The following is a 21,721-nucleotide window of genomic DNA, read 5'->3' on the forward strand; positions in this document are numbered from 1 at the left end:
GATTAAATACCTTAACCTAACCTAACCTAACCTAACAAAACAAAACCTAATCTAACCTAACCTGGATTGGCTAATCTTCAGATGATCCGGCATAAATTATCTTAATCCAAGTATCTTGATTAAAATCGTCGAATAACAATAGGTGTATTATATAGTGACGTGACACATTGTCTTATGAAAGTAAATACTAGGAAATTGTTCTCGTATTGTCAAATTAATGATAATAATTGAAGGTATTTTTCCGTCACTCACCATCAAACGTGTTGTCTAGTGCAGCAATTATTAGTGAAAGTTACCTGAAGACTCTAGCCAATAAAGACCTTGGTTACCTGAAGACTCTAGCCAATAAAGATCTTGGTTACCTGAAGACTTTGGCCAATAAAGACCTAACAATGGAGATTTACAGAGAAAATTTAGGTTATATTCAGATTTCGACTTATGAAAAGATTTAAAGCTTCTTGTTATGTACTGTCTCACTCTAAGGGATTATATAGTTGCAGTAAAACTCTCTAAGGTATTATATTTATCCAGAGATGCCGGAGCAATATCCTGTGGTCGTGGATGTCCGTAATATCCTGTTCCGCCCAGCGCTTGTCCAGTCGTCTGAGTGCCTACCACCTACTCTGTTGTTTATCTGGTTATTCTGGACTAACACTTGAGGCGTTATATATCACTAATGGTCAGTACAGGAAGCTGACATAATGGAAGGTCTATTTATACGAGTCTCAAGTATTTACGAGATAACCTTACGTTTTAATCTGAAAAAACTTGGATCACCTGAAGATTAGACCCTAGCTTATTCACCTGATAATTAGGATAATTAGAAACTGGCGCTAACCAAATTTAGAAAATCTGATGCCAACCTAATTTAGACTAACCTAACGCTAACCTAATTTAGACTAGCCTAACGCTAACCTAACCTAACCAAACCCAACGTCCATGACCAGGTATACAGGACGTAAATATACATTGTTTTCTTTGTAATTTTTACATATATTTTTATGTATAACTATGAATAACTTTTAATGATTGTTTATGTATAACTGTGTATGATTGGTGTCGAGGTCAGCCAAGTGTTACACTCAGACCCAGCTCCCATGCCAAGTCACCTCAAGTTTTAATTAAAATTCGCACCTGGGTAATAATTAGCTTCACCTGCTTATTATTTCTTCTTCCGTTTTCACTGGGCGGTGAACCGGTTAATACCTGTTGTGTTATATTAGTTAAAATCATCAAGTTTATTGGATGTTAAATTAATCAACAGGTGTCACGGCTCTTATTTCACTCATTAACGGATACAATAAACTTACCTGTCACAAAGGGCTGTAACCTACGACCTGTGCCCTTATCAACCTAACCAAATCTCACCCAACCCAAGCTAACCTAACTTATAACAACCCAACTCAACCCAACGTAACCTATCCCAACCCAACCCAACCCAACCCAACTCAACTTAACCTAACCTAATCTAACCTAGCCCACAACCCCACTACAACCTTCGTAAACTAACCGAACATTTATCCAGCAATACTTGACTAAATCTAGGTGTGACAGCAGCAGTATACCTGTTGATAACACTCACACCTACTGAACATAATGTGATATAGACGCTGGCCTTGAAGCAGCATTGTACGGGTCCAGCTGTTTGAAATACTTTATTTTTAACACGAATCACAGCAAGCCATTCCTCCTCTGTTCCTGTATCAGCCCCTCTCACTATTCCCTCTCTACCTCACTCCTCCTCTCATCCTCACCCCCTCTACCTCACCCTCTCTACCTCACCCCCTCTACTCACCTCTACACCCCCCATAAACAAAGAGACCCAAACAATGGTGACTGTGTGGTCATCAAGGAAGTAGTGAGCAAAACCGCTCCATCAGGCAGATCAGAGACACACACACACACACACACACACACACACACACACACACACACACACACACACACACACACACACACACACACACACACACACACACACACACACACACACTCTCTCACACACACACTCTCTCACACACACACACACACACACACACACACACACACAAAGGTCGCTGGTAATGGTGGTGGGAACATCATCACACTGAACACATTATCATTTGTCTGGTTGTAGGAGAGAGGAGGTGGAGGATGGAGTGGAGGGGTGGGAGAGGGAGGAGTGCTGGAGGATGGAGGTGAGGTAGGGAGGAGGAGGAGGGAGGGAGGAGGAAGGAAGGAGGGTGGGGAGGATGGGAGGAGAGGGAGGAGGGAGGGAGGGGAGGAGGGAGTGATGGATTTATTTTAAATTCGGTCATTGACAACGGCTAGTTTATTGTGCACCCCATACACATCCTGCGAGTGGTAACGCAAAAAGTGATCAGGATATTGTGGTGTTGAGTGTCACAGATAATGTCCAACACACAGGTCGCTTAGTCTTGTAAGTCGGTAAATAAAAAATATCTTTATACTGTGAGAAACAAAATGACACCACGAAAGAAGATTTTTGATAAAGTTTATTCACCAATCATAATGCAACGAACTATTTTTATATTTTGAATGAAACAACTACAGCAAAATAGGCCTACCAAATAGGTAGGAAATGTCTCACAATCACGCCTACCAACCCTGGCAAGACAACAGGATTGTTCACTTCCAAATTCATCGACTCCTGAAAGATAATTATTTTTCCCCGAGTTTGAGTTTACTTACCTACAGGGCTGAAATATGCATCCAGTTTTAATGTCGACTTATTGCTGGCGGAGATAAAGTGCTGCGCCAGTGAACACACAGTGTACTTGGACCTGTCCCTAAAAGGTTCTACCTTCAAACAGACTAGAACGTAGCGTTGGAGTGTGTGGCCATATGTCTGGCCACACACTTTACATTTAGTTTTGTTCACATCTGCCTGAGGGACATACTGCCAGAGTGTGTGGCCATATATCTGGCCACACACTTTACATTTAGTTTTGTTCACATCTGCCTGAGAGACATACTGCCAGAGTGTGCCATATGTTCCGCACAATTTAATTATTTTTACATCTGCCTGAGGACATACTGCCAGAGTGTGTGGCCATATATTCCAAACACTTTACATTTAGTTTTGTTCACATCTGCCAGAGACATACTGCCAGAGTGGCCATATGTCTGGCGCACAATTTACATTATTTTTTCACATCTGCCTGAGGGACATACTGCCAGAGTGCCATATATCTGGCCACACACTTTACATTTAGTTTTGTTCACATCTGCCTGAGGACATACTGCCAGAGTGTGTGCATATGTCTGGCCGCACAATTTACATTTATTTTTTCACATCTGCCTGAGGGACATACTGCCAGAGTGTGTGGCTCATATCTGGCCACACACTTTACATTTAGTTTTGTTACATCTCTAGACATACAGAATGTGTCATGTCTCGCACAATTTACATTTATTTTGTTCACATCTGCCTGAGGGACATACTGCCAGAGGTACATATCTGGCCACACACTTTACATTTAGTTTTGTTCACATCTGCCTGAGGGACATACTGCCAGAGTGTGTGGCCATATATTCCGTCAATTGCACTGGCTAACCATAACCCCCGAATACGATCCGCAAATCGATTAGCATCCAGGTATCCAATTACTGCTTTGTAGACAGAGTCAAATGGCTTAAAGAACTTGCCCATAGTTTCACCCTGCACGGGGATCGAACCTGACTGTTCGCTTGCGAGGCGAGCATGCTGACTATTACACCACAGGCCACAAGTTGGCGAAGTGTCCGGCCTCGGACTATTCCTTGACACTGGATCATGCAGCTCGTTAACTTAGGGTGTGGTTGTTGTGTTGGCGACAGCTTCTACACCTTAAACACTGGGTCATACAGCTCGTTAACTCAGGGTGTGGTTGTTGTGTTGGCGACAGCTTCTACACCTTAAACAAATTCACGCCTAGTGGGCCCTTGGGCCGGCCATCCTCGTATACGAGGGGCAACCCTTATTATGTCTGGCCGCACACTTTACAGAGGTCCCTTTATCCTAACCTTAGTCAAGCGGTTACAACATCTTGTAATCTGGTGATCTTGTTACTTGTTCCATATACATGTTTCACTTGATACATCATCATGGTATACTGTGGATTGAGAAAAGAGTGGTGGAGGGTGTAGGAGGAGGCTGGGGGTGAGGTAGGGGGAGGCTGGGTGGGTGGAGGGGGGAGGCTGGGGTGATGGTGGGGAGGCGTGATGGAGGGTGTAGGAGGAGGCTGGGGTGATGGCGGGTAGGGGGGAGGCTGGGGTGATGGAGGGGGTGTAGGGGAGGGAGGCTGGGGTGATGGAGGTAGGGAGGAAGCTGGATGGAGGGTGTAGACGGAGGCTGGGGGTGGAGGGGTGTAGGGGGGGGAGGCTGGAGGGGGGGAGGCTGGGTGATGGCGGTGTAGGAGGAGGCTGGGGGAGAGGAGGGGAGGCTGGGGATGCAGGTGAGGGGGGGTGAGACAATAGTGTAAGGTGAAATAGAGATGAAGAGATGGTTAGGGTTAGGTTAGGTTAGTTAGGGTTAGGTTAAGAAGTTAGGTTAGGCAAGATGAAGTGTAGTTGAGGTGTACACAGAGAAGACGAAATGTGAAAGGAGGGATTAAGTGTAAGTGTGTAAGTATAGTTGTGTGTGTGTGTGTGTGTGTAAAGATCAATATTCGGTTAATCAGGTTATTAAGTGGGATATTGCAGGTTATCCGGATAATCTAGTGGCTGTTTCTTTGGCTAGTCGGATAATCTAATGGCTGAATCAACGGATGGTCGGATAATCAGGTGGATCATTGGCCTGACAGTCGGATTATCAAGTGAAATTATGGTCGGATAATTAAAAGTGATCGGATGGATGGTCGGATGATTGATTGGTCGGGTAATCACATAATCCAGTGGACAATTAATCGGATGGTATCGGGTTGTTCGGATGAAGAAATATTCGGAAAATTGGACGAATTATATGTTAACCGATAAAGTAGAGAGATAACGAGATAGACGAGATAACACGGAGATAGACGAGAGATAACGGGAGATAGACGAGAGATAACGGGAGATAGACGAGAGATAACGAGAATAGACGAGAGATACCGAGATAGACGAGAGATAGTGGGAGATAGACGAGAGATAACGGGAGATAGACGAGAGATAAGGAGATAGAGATAACGAGAAATAGACGAGAGATACCGAGATAGACGAGAGATAACGGGAGTAGACGAGATAACGGGAGATAGACGAGAGATAAGGAGATAGACGAGGATAACGGGAGATAGACGAGATAACGAGAAATAGACGAGAGATACCGGGATAGACGAGATAGTGGAGATAGACGAGGATACGGGAGATAGACGAGAGATAACGATAGACGAGAGATAACGAGAAATAGACGAGAGATACCGGGAGAGGACGAGATAGTGGGAGATAGACGAGAGATAACGGAGATAGACGAGAGATAACGGGAGATAGACGAGAGATAACGGGAGATAGACGAGAGATAGTGAGATAGACGAGAGATAACGGGAGATAGACGAGAGATAACGGAGATAGACGAGAGATAACGGGAGATAGACGAGAGATAGGAGATAGACGAGATAACGGGAGATAGACGAGAGATACCGAAGATAGACGAGAGATAACGGGAGATAGACGAGAGATAACGGAGATAGACGAGAGATATGGGAGATAGACGAGAGATAACGAGAGTGAGGAGATAACGAGAGGACGAGAGATAACGGGAGATAGACGAGAGTAACGGGAGATAGACGAGAGATAACGGAGATAGACGAGAGATAACGGGAGATAGACGAGAGATAACGGAGATAGACGAGAGATAACGGGGAGAAGACGAGAGATAGGGGGACTAAGGGGAGTTCGAGAAGATAAACAAAAGGAGAAAGGAAGAGAACATAATAGGAGAGAGAGAGAGAGAGAGAGAGAGAGAGAGAGAGAGAGAGAGAGAGAGAGAGAGAGAGAGAGAGAGAGAGAGAGAGAGAGAGAGAGAGAGAGCTATTGATCAATAATACTACAGAAGGCCATCAGTGGTAAATATACACAGATACAGACAGCAGCCCCTGTGTGTATATGTGCTTAGAGGTCGTTATTGTGTGTGTGTGTGTGTGTGTGTGTGTGTGTGTGTGTGTGTGTGTGTGTGTGTGTGTGTGTGTGTGTGTGTGTGTGTGTGTGTGTGTGTGTGTGTGGACATAGGTTACAGATCACGCCTCAGAAACAAACAAACTTTACAAATATTTCGTTCTAATGTTATGTGTTCATATGACACTAAGAAACATTACATCTGTTATTATCCATGAAGGTGTTGAAGGCTCCCATAAGACCACATCCTAAACGTAAACTATCCAAGAAAAGGTTATGTTCGTATCGTTCAGTATGCTAGTGAACCGTGCACCCTCCAGCTGCCTCAACACGCAGTCAACCTACACCATCAAGACTCTGGCACGTCTCTTACAATGCTTTATATATTTTAACTGGGATTTCTTCCAAAAGTTCCCATTAATATTTGTTCCTAATATTAATCAAAGTAACATCAGCGTGTCTGAGGGTTGGCCACCACGATCCTCTACCCCAAATATTTTCAAAGGCTGTTTTTATTAATCCTCTCAGACTTTGCATCTCTCTGGGGATCGCTGCTCTTAATTCCATTCATCCGACATTGCCTCTGCCTTCCCCTTCCCCCTTCTCCTCAATTAACTCTTTATTTATAACATTCTCCTCTAAGTCTAAATTTTATGCTTGGTATATATAATTTTCTTTATTATATATATTTTTATATTATTTCTCTTTTTGTTTTTGCCAATCTTATTTATTTCCGGGTCACCTCAAGTTTAGGCCCACACCTTTCACCTTAACAATGCTCACCTAACCTAACCTAACCTAACCTAACCTTTCACCTTAACAATGCTCACCTAACCTAACCCCCAGCTAGAGTTAAGGTGTTTAAATCCTCGGGTGAAACAACCTTGGGCCAAATCCTCAGGTGATCCTTCATCTATAGTGGAAAGTTTAGAGGATTGAGGAGCAGTAGAAGTAATAGTAGTAATAGTAGTAATAGTAGTAGTAGTAGTAGTAGTATATTTTATAGGGCTTTCTTTCAAGACATCCTCAACATCCAACAGGTCGTCCTCGGGTAAAATCATCCTCGTGGACCCACAAACAAACCCCATTCGGACACACAGCTCACCACACCACACAACTCTCTCTCATGCCTCAGTATTGTCACAGGTTATAGCTTCTTGGTCACGAGGATATCAATACTCTAACTGTTACCACCTTCTACGGTACTGTTGTCTTATGTGTAAAATATAAATGTATAAAATTTATGTAACTAAATAATTATCACACACACACACAGTATCTCCATTGTTAAAAGAAATTACTTAAGTTTATTATCATCTAAGCCTTTCAGCGTCCTGTTTGGGCCAAAATTGTGGTATTTTTGCTATCAGCCCCTCCTCCTGGCCACCAAACCCTCCTCCTGGCCACCAAACCCTCCTCCTGGCCATCAAACCCTCCTCCTGGCCATCAAACCCTCCTCCTGGCCACCAAACCCTCCTCCTGGCCACCAAACCCTCCTCCTGGCCATCAAACCCACCTCCGGGCCATCAAACCCTCCTCCTGGCCACCAAACCCTCCTCCTGGGCACCAAACCCTCCTCCTGGCCATCAAACCCTCCTCCTGGCCAGTATTTTGTACCCTAGTCATCAGGAAAGGAAGCACGGTGTAAGGTTTTGTCTGGACGCGTATATTGATTATCGCTGTGAAGGTCCGAGGTGGCCAGCATACATAAAGCCTTCATCTGTCTCCCCTCGAGTGATACAACAGCCTCCTATTTACTCCAACTCTGGGTGAAAAAATAGTCACCGTTTATTCCGAATTTGATGAAACAGCGTTATCCTTCATTACCTCTCTGTTCGGGGACTGAAAAAAAAAAGTAATGGTGTCTAAATAATGAATATATTTTTGAACAAACTGATAGCAACTCGTGTCTATAAGTCCTTCATTATTTACACACTAAGCGACATCAACTTCTCTATTTACCTTAAGCTGACTAATGACTCATTCACTAAACATATCTAAGTCACACATTAACCTTAAAATTGTATCAGATGGAGTTGGGTTGCGGGTGGGTTGGGTTGGTTGCTGGGTGCGTTGTGTTGCTGGTGGGTTGGGTTGGGTTGGTGGTGGTTGGGTTGGTTGCAGGTGGGTTGGGGGTGGCTGGGTGGGTTGGGTTGCGGGTGGGTTGAGTTGGTGGTGGGGTGGTTGGGTTGCGGTTGGGTTGCGTGGCTGGGTTGGGTTGCAGGGGTTGGCCAGGTGGGTGGGGTGGGGTGGGGTGGGTGGGTGGGTGGGGTGGGTGGGTTGGTGGGTGGTGAGTGAAGGGGGAAGAGAGAGAATTTTCCGAGGGTGTAAAACTGTAAATTGTGAACGTCATTGTGAACGCACCAGGTCTCTCGTATACTAAATCCTTCGTTTGTAACATATTGGCCAGACACAACTGGACAATATTTCCTCTAATTTTTAGGAGGTAAATTATTCAACGTTGTGCTCAAAAATAGATGACTCATTCTTCTTTTTTGCAGAAAGAGAAAAGAGAGAGAGATAAAGAGAGAGAGATAAGGAGAGAGAGAGAGAGAGAGAGAGAGAGAGAGAGAGAGAGAGAGAGAGAGAGAGAGAGAGAGAGAGAGAGAGAGAGAGAGAGAGAGAGAGAGAGAGAGAGAGAGAGAGAGAGAGAGAGAGAGAGAGAGAACTAAATTTGCTGCAGTACGACCGGGATATAGCGGCTATTTATTTTACGTTAGACAAAAGCTGCTCGCGATTTTTTTTTCCACGTTGGAGGAAAAGTAATTGATTTACTTGACTGAGAGTAGAATTTACTCATAACTTACTTTAACTTACTTATTACTTATCTGTTTTACTTGCAAGGATATTAACTGTTCTTCATTTATTGTTTGTGTAGAGAAGATAGTCCATATTTAGTCCGTTTTGTGAAGGAAACTTGTATTTTTGTCCTCAGTGATGTCATGTACAGTTATTTGTTTAAGTAATGTTAATAATTTAAGTAATATTTCTTCTTTAAGTAATGGTAATTGTTTAAGTAATGTTAATTGTTCAAGTAATATTTCTTCTTTAAGTAATGGTAATTGTTTAAGTAAAAAAAAATGCCTCAATAATATTCATGGCTGAAAATAAAACCTTCACTACAACAAGCATCAAGTCTGGTACAGTAATAATAACCATACAACTATTTTTCTATATGCATTGCCACCCATGTGTTTACTACAGTGTGACGCCATAAACAATAAATTCATTTTTTGTATACCTACACGGCTTATTGTATACCTGCATTGTCTACATACTCGTACGTGTACCTGAATTATCTACAGTATATACCTGCACGGTCTAGTCTATGTACATGCTGAAGTAATGTATCGATCTATCTATCTAAAAACTAATTATTAATAAATTCAAATTCCACCCATTAAAGTTAATTGCAGTACAGGTTAGGTTAGGTTAGGTTAGGTTAGGTTCACAGTCAGTGTTATGGTCTGTAGTTTCAGGATGTACAGTATAATGCTGGTTAGGTTAGGTTAGGTTAGGTTCACAGTCAGTGTTATGGTCTGTAGTTTCTGGATGTACAGTATAATGCTGGTTATATCCCGTACACATACAGTATACGTCGGATACTGTTGTTAAAGCAACATTATACTCTAACTATTGTATATTAGAATAGTTTAGTCTGGCTTGTTAAGTACTGTTGGTTATCAGCGAGTGTTCTCTGTTGACAGCAAGGGGTTGACACAATTGACGCGTGGTGGGTTTTTACCATATTCGCTAAAATGTTCGTACATATTAATATTATATTTCTCTAAGCAATTTCTCTATATCAGTACAGTAATGTTCTCTATGTCAGTACAGTAAAGTTATCAGTTTTAAGTAATGTTCTCTATGAGTACAGTAATGTTATTTAAATAATGTTCTCTATATCAGTAACGTTCTTCACTATTGACGTAGCGTTCTGGGGATGATCGACTACACCCTTGTGCTTTACGTTCCAGTTCACCACATTGTAAGTTATGACGTAAGTGTGCCGAGGTTTATGGTGGTCTCAAGAGGGTGTTTGACTCCGAGAATTATGGTGGCAGATCACCCAGCTCGGTGCTACTCTCATAAAAATTATCATCTAGTGCCCAGATTCTTAAACAACTTGTATAATCCACATTTTAGAAGCCGTGGACACAAGGACGTACAGTACAGTATATAATCGCGGTCAAGTCTCGAAGCAATTTTGATACTATCCTAAGTACTGCCTTCAAGTCTTCGGTTAAGTGACTCGTACAAGATACATTATCACTTCTTTGGTAATCTAGTCCAGTGAAATAGAAAAGCATCTATTTTCTCCCTGATATATTTGGCATGAGGCAGGGCCGTCTTCTCTCCTACAGTGTTTGTATTGTATGGTGTAATGGCATGAGGTGTTATTCTTAGGGCGCTACACTCGGTCTAAATCCAAGCATTATAGTTTTAGCTCATGTTGTACACTGTGGGAGAGACACTCAAGTCTTGGGTTGAGTCAGTCGCCATCACAGTATGATACTATGGCGGACTGCTGTCATAGATAACGCTCTCCTTGGTGACCTCGTGGGTCAAGATTCCAAAACAGTAAAGTAACACTAAACAACTGCTTCCTTATATAATAATATAATATAATATAATTAATATAATAATGCAATATAATATAACATAATATAATATAATTAATATAAACTTCCCTCTTATAGTTTCTCTCCTCCACTTTGTTCTCTAATTTCTAGCTTCCTTGAGTACCGATCCATGGCAGTTGTTGTCGAGGGATTGATCTCTCGCCGTTTCTCTACCAATAGTGGTGTCCCACAGGGTTCTGTTCTTTCACCTTCTCTCTTCCTTCTTTTTATCAGTGATTTACTTCACACTACAACTAATTCTATTCATTCTTATGCTGATGATTCTACTCTTCACTCTTCTTCACATTTTCCCTTTCCCCTAATTCTCAAACTAGATCTGTTTCTAGAGCTGATATCACTACATCTACCAATGCGGATCTGTGCAGCATCTCCGAATGGGGAGGCAGAAACTTGGTTAAATTCAATAGTAATAAAACTCAGTATTTACCAATTACACTTTCCAAATTAGATGATCTCCCACCAATCACATTTCAGGACGCAATCACTCTGCCAAGTTCTAAAATAGATGTGCTAGGTTTCACCATTTCCTCTAATATGTCATGGAAGCCACACATCCACATCATTGCTAAAGCTGCCTCCCGAAAGCTGGGAATGCTGTACAGATGCCGTAGCTACTTCACTCCTGAGCAGTTGCTTCAAGTTTATAGGTGATTCATTCGTCCTAACTTGGAGTACTGCTCTCATATCTGGGGTGGCTCTTCTTCTGTCCAACTGTTAGACAGGGTGGAATCAAAGGCATTTTGTCTTATTAACTCCTTTAGTTGATAATCTCTCTTCCCTTTCTCTTCGCAGAAATTTTGCTTCACTCTCTCTCTTTTACAGGTTCTTTAACGGTCAATGTTCAGTGGATTTGGCATCCTGTGTACCGCCGGCAAGGCCGTGGGTTCGTAACACTCGTCTTGCCCGCGGTGCCCACCGTTTCTCTGTGGATGTCGGTCACACTATAATAACCCGTTACAGTACCTCCTTCTTTCCTCACACAGCCAAACTGTGGAATGCTCTGCCTTCTTCTGTGTTTCCATACTCATACAATCTGTCTCACTTTAAAAAGCTTGTTTTCCGGCATCTTTTCTATTTTTTTTACTCTTATGTCGTCGTATATTGACAGAAAATAGATTCCTATAGACATGACTGTCCGTTACGTACACTGGATGAATCGCACTGTACTCGACAACCTTCACTTCCTTAACAGCAAACTTAGGTATCTATTTACTGCTGGGTGGACTAGGAGTAACCCGTGATCGAACCAACGGACCTTAGGACATGGGTGAAAGCTGTAACCACTTAGTCATCGCCCCCACCCCCTTCCCCTGTGTAGTACGAATTTGTTGTAATTCTTAAAAAAAAATCTTTGCTATAAATGCTACAGTAAACAGTTTATTATATCAATACGATTTTATTAATATAAGAAATAACAATTGAGCCTAATAGAATCTTTAACATCTTCTGAACCTAACTTAACCCTTCTGAATCTTTGGATGCAGTAGTATCTTACTGAACCACTGAATCTAGAACCAACCCTTCGTGAATCTTTCAACCTAATACCCTAAATATTAAAAAAACCTGTCGAGTGAATTATAATTATTTACGTCGGTGTTTCACTAACTTTCGAAACGCATGTGACCAACACCTTCAAATACAACAAATTAAGTTACTTACCTCAGTAGGTGCGATGTGAAGCTGCTTCTTCCGCTCATCTGTAAACATCATTTGAAGCATCATTAGTGTGACATATATAAGAAAATAATATATATCTATTACATATATGATATATTTAAATCTCTGACACTAAGTTTAAAACTATCCTAAGGTATCTAATGGAGGATATATTAAAGGGTGAGTTAAACTTTACGAAAGACGTCGGTAAATGTGTAACTGTTTAACTTATTTCCTCTGTTATTTTTCTTTTAGCTTCATATTTTTCCTTTATTCTTGAGTCACTCCTTATACTGGTGTGAAATAACCCAGGATCAGAGCCTGAATAACTCACACATTGTACGTAATGTGTTATGGAAGGTAGTGTTTATTAGAGCACTAGTGTGGGTTGTTGTGGTTATTACTGTAGTTGTGGTGGTTGTTGTAGTTGTCGTGCCTGTGGTTGTTGTTGTGGTTATTGCAGTAGTTATTGTTGTAGTTGTTGTGGCTATGTTTGTTAATGTTGTGGTTATTGTTGAAATATAGTTGTTATTGTTGTAATATTGTATTTATTGTCTTTGTTATGCTTGATACTTTTGTTGTTATGGTTGTTGTTGTTGTTAATGATTTATTTTAGGTACTTCAAAAGCTAAGGTTATTAAGCAGTGACAACAGACACTTTAAGTTTAAGGGGTAGTGTGTGTGTGTGTGTGTGTGTGTGTGTGTGTGTGTGTGTGTGTGTGTGTTTACGGGATTAACCCACCAGGGCACAGGTTCAGTGACCCACATCAGGGCCTGGGGGACGAAAATGTAATAATAATAATAATAGTAATAATAATAATAATGATGATGATGATAATAAATAAAAATTATAATAAAAAACAATAATAATAATAATAATAATAATAATAATAATAATAATAATAATAATAATAATAATAATAATAATAATAATAATAATAATAATAATAATAATAACCACAAATAAATACAAAATTGAAAAAAAAAACCAAATCAATAGGTCCAAACGATATATGCAATTGTGTGTAAATGTGGCAGAAAGTCAGATCATCAACCTGGGACTTGGTCACATTTGGCAGCAGGGTCTACCATTAGACAACACATTATGCTTCCAATATCTTCCCAGGCGGTAGTACCACCCTGTTTGGTAGCTGTGTGTGCAGTGTGTGTGAGGCGCGGGTGTGGGTGGAAGGCGGGGGAGGAACTGCCTTTGGACACTCTACTTTAACTGTTGCAAGTGGTGATCCGCTGTGCACAATGACACAGCTGCTAATGCGTAGGTGACCAACTAGTTAATATAGGATATACAGTATCAGTAGTCGCCGCTGATTGACTGAAATAACTAATTTTTACAAGCTCCTCGATGTTCATTGGCTGATCAGTATATTGGCGCGTCTGGCCCTTGAAAAATGATCTTTAGTATTAATATATTAGTACCTGGTATTTTTCCCAATCTTTCTGCAAGGTATTTTGTCAGCCATCTACAGTATATGTAAACACACACACACACACACACACACACACACTAGAGAGAAATTAAACCTCCACATTCAAAGTATTTACTTTTACTATAAAACTGTACTATAAGACTCAACGCTATTATAAGACCACTATAAAATTCAACACTACTGTAAGAATCGACACCACTATAAGACTACAATAAGACAACGTCGCACTATAAGACTCAACCCTGCACTATAAGACTCAACACTGCACTATAAGACTCAACACTGCACTATAAGACTCAACCCTGCACTATAAGACTCAACCCTGCACTATAAGACTCAACCCTGCATATAAGACAACCCTGCACTATAAGACTCAGCACTGCTAGGCCTCAACACTGCACTATAAGGCCTCAGCCACACTATAAGACTCCAACCCTGCACTATAAAACAACACTGCACTATAAGACTCAACACTGCACTACTCAAGACTCAACCCACTACTATAAGACTCAACCCTGCACTATAAGGCTCAACCCTGCACTATAAGACTCAACCCTGCACTATAAGACTCAACCCTGCACTATAGACTCAACCCTGCACTATAAGACTCAACACTGCTATAAGACTCAACCCTGCACTATAAGACTCCTTCCTGCACTATAAGACTCAACACTGCACTATAAGACTCAACCCCTGCACTATAAGACTCAACACTGCACTATAAAGACTCCTTCCCTGCACTATAAGACTCAACCCTGCACTATAGACTCAACCCTGCACTATAAGACTCAACCCCACCACTATAAGACTCAACCCTGCACTATAAGACTCAACACTGCACTATAAGACTCAACACTGCACTATAAGACTCAACACTGCACTATAAGACTCAACCCTGCACTATAAGACTCAACACTGCACTATAAGACTCAACACTGCACTATAAGACTCAACACTGCACTATAAGACTCAACACTGCACTATAAGACTCAACACCGCACTATAAGACTCAACACTGCACTATAAGACTCAACACTGCACTATAAGACTCAACACTGCACTATAAGACTCAACACTGCACTATAAGACTCAACCCTGCACTATAAGACTCAACACTGCACTATAGACTCAGCTACCCATAAGACTCAACACTGCACTATAAGACTCAACACTGCACTATAAGACTCCAACCCTGCACTATAAGACTCCTTTGCACTATAAGACTCAACACACTGCTATAAGACTCCTTGCTGCACTATAAAAGACTCCAGCTTACTGCACTATAAGACTCCAACACTGCACTATAAGACTCAACACTGCACTATAGACTCAACTTGCTACTTTCTCAGGACTCCAACCCTGCACTATAAGACTCAACACTGCTATAAGACTCAACCCTGCACTATAAGACTCAACACTGCACTATAAGGCTTCAACCCTACTACTTAGACTCAACACTGCACTATAAGACTCAACACTGCACTATAAGACTCAACACTGCACTATAAGACTCAACCCTGCACTATAAGACTCAACACTGCACTATAAGACTCAACACTGCACTATAAGACTCAACACTGCACTATAAGACTCAACACTGCACTATAAGACTCAACGCCGCACTATAAGACTCGACACTGCACTATAAGACTCGACACTGCACTATAAGACTCAACACTGCACTATAAGACTCAACGCCGCACTATAAGACTCAACGCCGCACTATAAGACTCAACGCCGCACTATAAGACTCAACACTGCACTATAAGACTCAACACTAGAGGAAAATTGTCTTGTTTTGGTCTCAACTTATCATAGAAATAATGAAACAAATATATTAAGTTCTGTACTATATATTGATCCCGATCTTAAGTTAAGCCTACTTAACCTACCTTAATTTAACCTTTGTCTAACCTAAGTAAACCTAACCAAACCTATCTTAAGTTAACCTAACCTAACCTACCTTAAGTTAACCTAACCTAACCTACCTTAAGTTAACCTAACCTAACCTTCCTTAAGTTAGCCTAACCTAACCTATCTTAAGTTAACCTAACCTACCTTAAGTTCATCTGGCCTAACCTACCTTAACCTAACCTTCCATAAGTTAACCTAACCTAACCTACCTTAAGTTCATCTGACCTAACCTACCTTAACCTAATCTTCCTTAAGTTAATATAACCTAACTTATTAAGTTAACGTAACATAGCCTACACCAAGTTAATTTATTCTAACATAAACTAAGTAACCTAATCCAACCAAAGCAAATCTACCCAAGTTAGCCAAACCTAGGTTAATTTAACCTTAACCAAGTCAAATCTAACATACCGTAACTTAATTTAACCTAAAGTAACCTAATTAACTTAACCTTACCAACTAACCACAAAAGAAGTAAACTTAAGCTAATCAAAACACAACAAACCTACACACAAAATGTCCATCCAAACAAAATTACGAAAAATTTCAATTTTTACGACTGGACTTAGACATTTATTAACATGTTTATGACGTCATAAACCCTCGCTGGTTCCCTCATTTTCAAGATGATGCGAAATTTTCTCGAACTCATAAAACAGAAGTAAACAAATATTAAGGTAAACAAGGGGATACAACAATTACAACGATATATTGTAAAAATCTAACGTACATTTTAACAATACGCATTAATATATAAAACGAAAATCTGTCCTCGTGTTATACAGCAACATAAACTTTAGCGTTACGTATTGTAAAGTTAAAACATTATGAGTGTACAATACAAACTAGTCCAAATGTTGACGTAGCAGAGTTATATAGTTCAGGTATATAAACATTGTATACCTATCTCCTCCCTTCCAAGAGCATTAACTTCATAAGAGCATAACATGAAACGGACAGTGACATCAAGAACAACAACATCAAGGACAGTGGCATCAAGAACAATAACATCAAGGACAGTGACATCAAGAACAACAACATCAAGGACAGTGGCATCAAAGACAGTGACAACAAGGACAGTGACAACAAGGACAGTGACATCAAGGACAGTGACATCAAGGACAGTGACATCAAGGACAGTGACAACAAGGACAGTGACATCATCAAGGACAGTGGCATCAAGAACAATAACATCAAAGACAGTGACAACAAGGACAGTGACAACAGGACAAGGACGTGACAGGGACAGTGACAACAGTGACATCAAGGACAGTGACAACAAGGACAGTGACATCAAGGACAGTGGCATCAAAGACAGAGACATCAAGGACAGTGACATCAGGACAGTGACAACGGGACAGTGACATCATCAGGGACAGTGGCATCAGAACAATAACATCAAAGACAGTGACATCAAGGACAGTGACAACAAGGACGGTGACATCAGGACGAGTGACATCAAGGACCAGTGACAACAAGGACAGTGACATCAAGGGACAGTGACAGCAAGGACAGTGACATCAAGACAGGTGACAACAAGGACAGTGACAACAAGGACAGTGACATCAGGACAGTGACATCAAGGACAGTGACAACAAGGACAGTGACATCATCGGAACAGTGGCATCAGAACAATAACATCAAAGACGGTGACAACAAGGGACAGTGACAACAAGGACAGTGACATCAAGGGACAGTGACATCAGGACAACAACAAGGACGGTGACATCAAGGACAAGTGACATCAGGACAGTGACATCAAGGACAGTGACAAGCAGGACTGTGACATCAAGGACAGTGACATCAAGGACGGTGACAACAGGACAGTGACATCAAAGACAGTGACAACAAGGACAGTGACAACAAGGACAGTGACATCAGGACAGTGACATCAGGACGGTGACAACAAGGACAGTGACATCATCAAGGACAGTGGCATCAAGAACAATAACATCAAAGACAGTGACAACAAGGACAGTGACAACAAGGACAGTGACATCAAGGACAGTGACATCAAGGACAGTGACAACAAGGACAGTGACATCAAGGACAGTGACAACAAGGACAGTGACATCATCAAGGACAGTGACATCAAGAACAGTGACAACAAGGACAGTGACATCATCAAGGACAGTGACATCAAGAATAGTCATGAAGGGCTGTGACATCATGGACTTTATCTATCTAAATACAAACACTCCATCTATCGTTATTACCTCCTAACACTCCTCCATCTATCGTTATTACCTCCTAACACTCCTCCATCTATCGTTATTACCTCCTAACGATTCTTCTCTCTCTCTCTCTCTCTCCTTCTCTCACTTTATCCTCTTCTTTTCCGTCACCTCCCTCTTTCTTCCTCTTCCCTCATCCTTTACCTCGCCTTCCCCCTCTTCCTTCCTTCCCTCACATACCATCAGTCAATCTTCCCTCCCATGGTCACTACGTTACGGCACTTATTACCCTCTTGCCCTAGGAAGAGCAACACAGATTTCGTTACTAATCTGTATAATAATATCGAGAGATATTACTTCACTCACTACACCTTTATTCTACCATACACACACCTGTTTCTCAATCACCGTACCTCTCTAAACCTGTGAAATAGTCTCCATACTTTTTTTTTTAATTTTTATGACTCAAAATAATTGAATAACTTTTAATATTTTTAAAGGCTTTTGAGATGTCTTGTTATGCCTTAAAACATCTCTCACAGCGTTAATAAGTCTCGCAGCGCCTTAAAACATCTCTCACAGCGTTTATAAAAGTCTCTCAGCGCCTTAAGACATCTCTCACAGCGTTTATAAGTCTCTCAGCGCCTTAAAACATCTCTCACAGCGTTTATAAAAGTCTCTCAGCGCCTTAAAACATCTCTCACAGCGTTTATAAGTCTCTCAGCGCCTTAAAACATCTCTCACAGGTTTATAAATCTCTCAGCACCTTAAAACATCTCTCACAGCGTTTAAAGTCTCTCAGCGCCTTAAGACATCTCTCTAGCGTTTATAAAGTCTCACAGCGCCTTAAAACATCTCTCACAGCGTTTGTAAGTCTCTCAGCGCCTTAAAACATCTCTCACAGCGTTTATAAGTCTCTCAGCGCCTTAAGACATCTCTCACAGCGTTAATAAAAGTCTCTCAGCGCCTTAAGACATCTCTCACAGCATTTATAAGTCTCTCAGCGCCTTAAGACATCTCTCACAGCGTTTATAAATCTCTCAGCACCTTAAAACATCTCTCACAGCGTTTATAAGTCTCTCAGCGCCTTAAAACATCTCTCACAGCGTTTATAAATCTCTCAGCGCCTTAAAACATCTCTCACAAGGTTTATTTGCATCTCTAAATTCTTCAACATCATTCTTGACTTCCCCCCCAAGGCGCCAACAGCATGCCCGCCTTTCATCACCCTCTCAGATATCTCAACATCGATTCCTCCATCTTTCAATGCTGCCTAAATATTTGAGTGTGTGCGTGGGCCAAGCCTCCCCCTTCGGCTGCTGATGGAAACCCTGTCTTATATAATCACAGACTTTCAAGAGGACGAGGAAACAATAGCCATTTTTATACTAGTCAATGTAATAAAATAAGTTATTAGTTCTTACGGATCACCTGAAGATTAGTCACCACAGATTGTTTCACCTAAATATTTACGAATCTAACCTAACCTAACTTAACTCCACCCCCCCCCCCCAAAAAAAAAAATAAGTAACGTTAGTGTGGTAACTCTTCACGTAAAATAATATATTGGTGTCTAACCTTCAGGTGATCCGTCTAAACTACACTAAACGTTTTGCTATAACTTATTTACTAATACGTTTCATTAATAACGCTTCAGGGGAAATTCTTTATTTATTACTTTTTAATCTTAGTTTCAGCATCTTAAATTGACTCCCAACAAGTCTTGTTAGAATTTAACATTAGCTACCAGCGTCTGATGTTAGCTACCAGCGTCTGACGTTAGCTTCCAGCATCCTATCCTCCGCAAAAAGGTAAAATCCACGCGTATTTGGGCAGGACAAGTGCTGAGTGGTCCTCGCCCAGGTATGACGTCAGTAGGTATACATTCCCGTTTCTAAGTTAGTGACTCCCTGACGACCGGATAAGAGAGTGGATATACCCCACTGTTAACGAAGACTTTTTATACCGTACACCAGGAGACAGTGTGGCGAGCAGTGTACACGAGCGCCTTCACTTCCCAAACATGAGGCCTTTGAGCGCTTACCAACTATCATTTACACAGGAGGAGGTGAGGGTTATATCCACTGGGCCACCACACCGCGGAAGTTAGGTTAGTTTAGATTAATATCGCGTTAAGGAACTTTCGGGATGGTGGTAGTGGGATGGACACTGCCTGACGTCATGGTCGACAAGAGCCTATCAGTGCTAGTCACGGGTGGACAAAGACCAATCAAGGCGGGTGAATCCTCCCCTCTCCCCGCCAGGCAGATAGCGTTATCTTGAGTGGCTGAATGTGCAAGCACCTATAGCCTGTGTGACGCTCTCTTCAGTGTACTGTTGTATCGGCAATGGTATATTATGTCTGGTTAAGGTAAGAATGTGATAGAGAATACAATATATGAAAAACTTTAAATTATGCTCTAACCATAAACCCCTATGCTCCATCATCAATGCTTCTCTCAGTCAAGCCAGATGCCCAGCTGAATGGAAGACCTCTTATGTATCACCAGTGCCCAAGTCAACCAGCCCACAATCCTTAAATCAGCTACGACCTATTGCAATCACCCCAATACCCAGCCTAATCTGTGAAAGTTTTGTGTTCGACTGGGCTTATGCTGATATTGCAGGAGTCGTAGACCCTCAGCAATTTGGCATCATGAAAACTTCCTCCACCACTCACTGTCTTGTCAGCTTTCTCGATTACATATACCGCCATCTCGAGAAACGAAAAACGTCTGTAACTGTCGCCTTCATTGATTTCACTAAAAAGCATTCGACCTAGTCGACCACAATATAATCATCAACAAAGCTATTGACCTCGGGCTTCGGAGAAGTCTTATACCATGGCTTACAGACTTCCTCAGTGACCGACGCCAAGCTGTACGCTTCCGAGGGGCTGTCTCCACCTTTCAGTCACTCACCTGTGGCGTCCCCCAAGGCACCAAGATGGGACCACTCTGCTTCCTTATGCTCATCAATGATGCCCTAAGAAAAACCCCTGCTCGCTGGAAATATGTCGACGACTCCACCATTGGGATCAGCGTCAACAATTCTGCTCCCGACTATACCGCCCTTCAGGATTTATTGAACAGTCTCCAAAACTGGGCCACCAACAACCATGTCACCATCAACCATACCAAGACCATGATTATGCACATCAACCTCTCCTCCGACATTGTCCCACCTCCTTCCATTACTTTAGGTCCGAACACACTCCAGGTTGTAGATTCCACGAAGCTCCTCGGCGCCACCATAGACAACAAACTAAATTGGAAACCACACGTCAGTGAAGTTGTCAAATCCTCCAGTTTCCGTCTCCACCTCCTCCGCCGACTCAAGTCCCTCGGAGTTCCTGCACCCGAGCTCCTCAGTGTTTACACAACATTCATACTTCCTAAGCTCACCCTTGCCTCCCCTACCTGGTCTTCCTCCCTAAATGCCACACAACGTAAACACCTAGAAAAAGTGCAAAAGAGGGCATGCAAGATTATTCTCTCCCCTTCCTACTCCACATATCAAGAAGCGCTCAACACACTGACCCTTTCGACTCTCACTGACCATCACCACGACCTCATCTGCAAATTTGGTAAGAAGCTTCTACACCATCCTCGACACCGGCTCCTACTACCACCTGAGATCCCTAGCCCGAGAATTGCTGTTCGACACCACAACCGCATCCAGCCCATACGAGCACGAACTGATCGCTATAAGAACAGCCCAGTCCCAACCATTGTAAAAATTATCAATAACTTGTAATAAACCAGTGTATTCACTCCCAGTAAATACTACTTCTTGCACTGTCACTATGTTGAAATGC

At 41.8% G+C, this 21,721-nt stretch overlaps 1 protein-coding gene across 1 annotated transcript in view; it reads left to right on the forward strand.

Annotated features, from left to right (window-relative positions):
• Positions 1–17,895, forward strand: part of LOC121858968 (aspartate and serine-rich protein-like) — a 69,446-nt gene extending 51,551 nt beyond the window's left edge. Inside the window, exons 2-4 of the mRNA XM_042355626.1 lie at positions 16,691–16,966; positions 17,231–17,333; positions 17,626–17,895. Of these exons, the coding sequence (XP_042211560.1) occupies positions 16,691–16,966; positions 17,231–17,333; positions 17,626–17,895 (649 nt within the window). The remainder of the gene's footprint in view (positions 1–16,690; positions 16,967–17,230; positions 17,334–17,625) is intronic.
• Positions 17,896–21,721: the final 3,826 nt, after the last annotated feature.

Source organism: Homarus americanus, unplaced genomic scaffold, assembly GCF_018991925.1.
Source record: "Homarus americanus isolate GMGI-L3 unplaced genomic scaffold, GMGI_Hamer_2.0 scaffold8226, whole genome shotgun sequence".
In the NCBI taxonomy this organism is placed as follows: Eukaryota; Metazoa; Arthropoda; class Malacostraca; order Decapoda; family Nephropidae; genus Homarus; species Homarus americanus.